This window comes from Austrofundulus limnaeus, unplaced genomic scaffold (genome assembly GCF_001266775.1).
Source record: "Austrofundulus limnaeus strain Quisiro unplaced genomic scaffold, Austrofundulus_limnaeus-1.0 Scaffold760, whole genome shotgun sequence".
NCBI lineage: Eukaryota > Metazoa > Chordata > Actinopteri > Cyprinodontiformes > Rivulidae > Austrofundulus > Austrofundulus limnaeus.
Genome location: NW_013953162.1, coordinates 161,700 through 163,460, shown reverse-complemented (window position 1 = coordinate 163,460; position 1,761 = coordinate 161,700). Strand labels below are relative to the sequence as shown.

Below are 1,761 nucleotides of genomic sequence, written 5' to 3'. Positions count from 1 at the left end.
CCTTATAAAGAGGAAACCTCAAATTATATTTGAATATTGAGATTTCTCAGCTGAAAAATAAATAAAACTTTGCTAGCTCACAAGGAAAAATTCAAAATTCTAAGGCATTTTTCCTCAAAATCAGGTTTTTTGTTGCCACTGCTCAAAAAAGTGCTTCAAAATTTTGTTTTATGATTATATTTCAGGCAGTTCATTCAAATGATACATTGATAAGGTTTTTATTCATTATATTTTGACAAAATGCAATTGTTGTTAACATTTTAGTCAAAACACTATATTTGCCTATTTCTCTTTATACAACTTTTAGACTTAATCCTTGTTTTAATGTGACGGCTCACATATTTTATTATAATTAATGCAATAAGTTGTTCAGAAATGCTAAAGCTGGTTGTTTTCTAAGCTTTGTAAAAGTGTCAGAGGTCTGCAGCTCTGACTGTTTGGGTCAGGAGCTGAAAAGGTTTAAACCACAGGTTYACACAGAGTTTTGTCCACATGTCACAGTTTCATTCACCATGTTGGTTGTGTGTTTCTGCACAAATCAACCGAATCAGAAGAAAAGCTTCAGGCTGACAGTTAAAAACCAAACAAACGTGTTTATTTCCTGCTGTAAACACTGGAGCTCTGCAGATGTCCTGACTAACTCTGACATCCCAGAAGTTCACACAGAAACACAACAAACTGTCTATGAATGGAAATAAAATCAAAGTGATTGATTACCAGATAATCACAACACTTCWGCAGTACCTTGATCCATGGACCTCATCATGTGGTACTGTGCCAGCCTCCAGCTCTCTCTGAACATCTGGATGGAAAACAAAAATCCAAAAAGAAAGAAAGAAAGTAGAAAAGTGGTGTCTTCAGACAGCCATGGTAAAACAAGGCTTCTGTTAAAAACACTAAAAACACTAAAAGAAGAAATGAAAAACGTCCTTTAGTTTGGGGGAAAATGCGTAAAAGTGAGTTTGTGCTGAAAACGCGCGGCGCAGCTCGGCTCCAGCGGAGCTTCTGGTGAGAAGTCCTCCTTCCTCGAGCTCCACAAAGATGAAGTTGAGCATCAGGAGCAGTTTCCTTCCTCGCTCTGGGTGTTTATAACGCTGCAGTGCAGTAAAAGAACGGGATTCCCTCAGTGTTTCCTCCTGTTTGGGCGCCTTCGCCATGGAAACCTGGAGCGGCTCCATGTCCGACACTCAGGGCTTTCCTGCAGAGCCCCCACACTCAGGAATCCATGACGTCTCCAGCTCGCGCGCCAAGGCATTTCTGCGGCTTCTCCCAGACAGTAGCACAAGAAGCTCATTGTGGGGATGAAGACATGAGAGGAGGAGGGCACACACCAAATCATCCTCATGGAGATGGCTCTCTGTACAAATCAAACAGGACCAAAATGTCCGTTTGAAACTTGATTAAAGAAGTTTTTGCTTCTTTCCASTCGTGGAAGAAGTCGTGATAAATGTTGTGAAGAAAACCTGAAGCATCTGAAACAGCAGAAAATCACCAGTTATATAACCGAGCAGGGAGCAAATTACAAACTGTTTCCATTTGCAGGATTATTAGTCTAACAGATCACAGACAGGGAGGCAAAAACTGACTCTAAAGGCCTGGCTGTAGAAATACACATTAAACCAAGTAAACCAGGCCTTCTTAACCTTTGTGACCTCAGGGTCCAGTTTACTGAACACAAAGTGACACCAGGTCCAGTCAGACATTAATGTATGGATCAAAATGATAATTATTATAAATCTGGGTTTAATTTTTATTGTATTT

General features: G+C 40.0%; 1 protein-coding gene across 1 annotated transcript in view; it reads right to left on the bottom strand.

Annotated features, from left to right (window-relative positions):
- The window catches only part of nfatc2a (nuclear factor of activated T cells 2a), a 41,912-nt gene extending 40,799 nt beyond the window's left edge, over positions 1–1,113 (bottom strand). Inside the window, exon 1 of the mRNA XM_014028423.1 lies at positions 745–1,113. Coding sequence (XP_013883877.1) covers positions 745–802 — 58 coding nt within the window. The 5' untranslated portion in view covers positions 803–1,113. The remainder of the gene's footprint in view (positions 1–744) is intronic.
- Between the last annotated feature and the right edge of the window lie 648 nt (positions 1,114–1,761).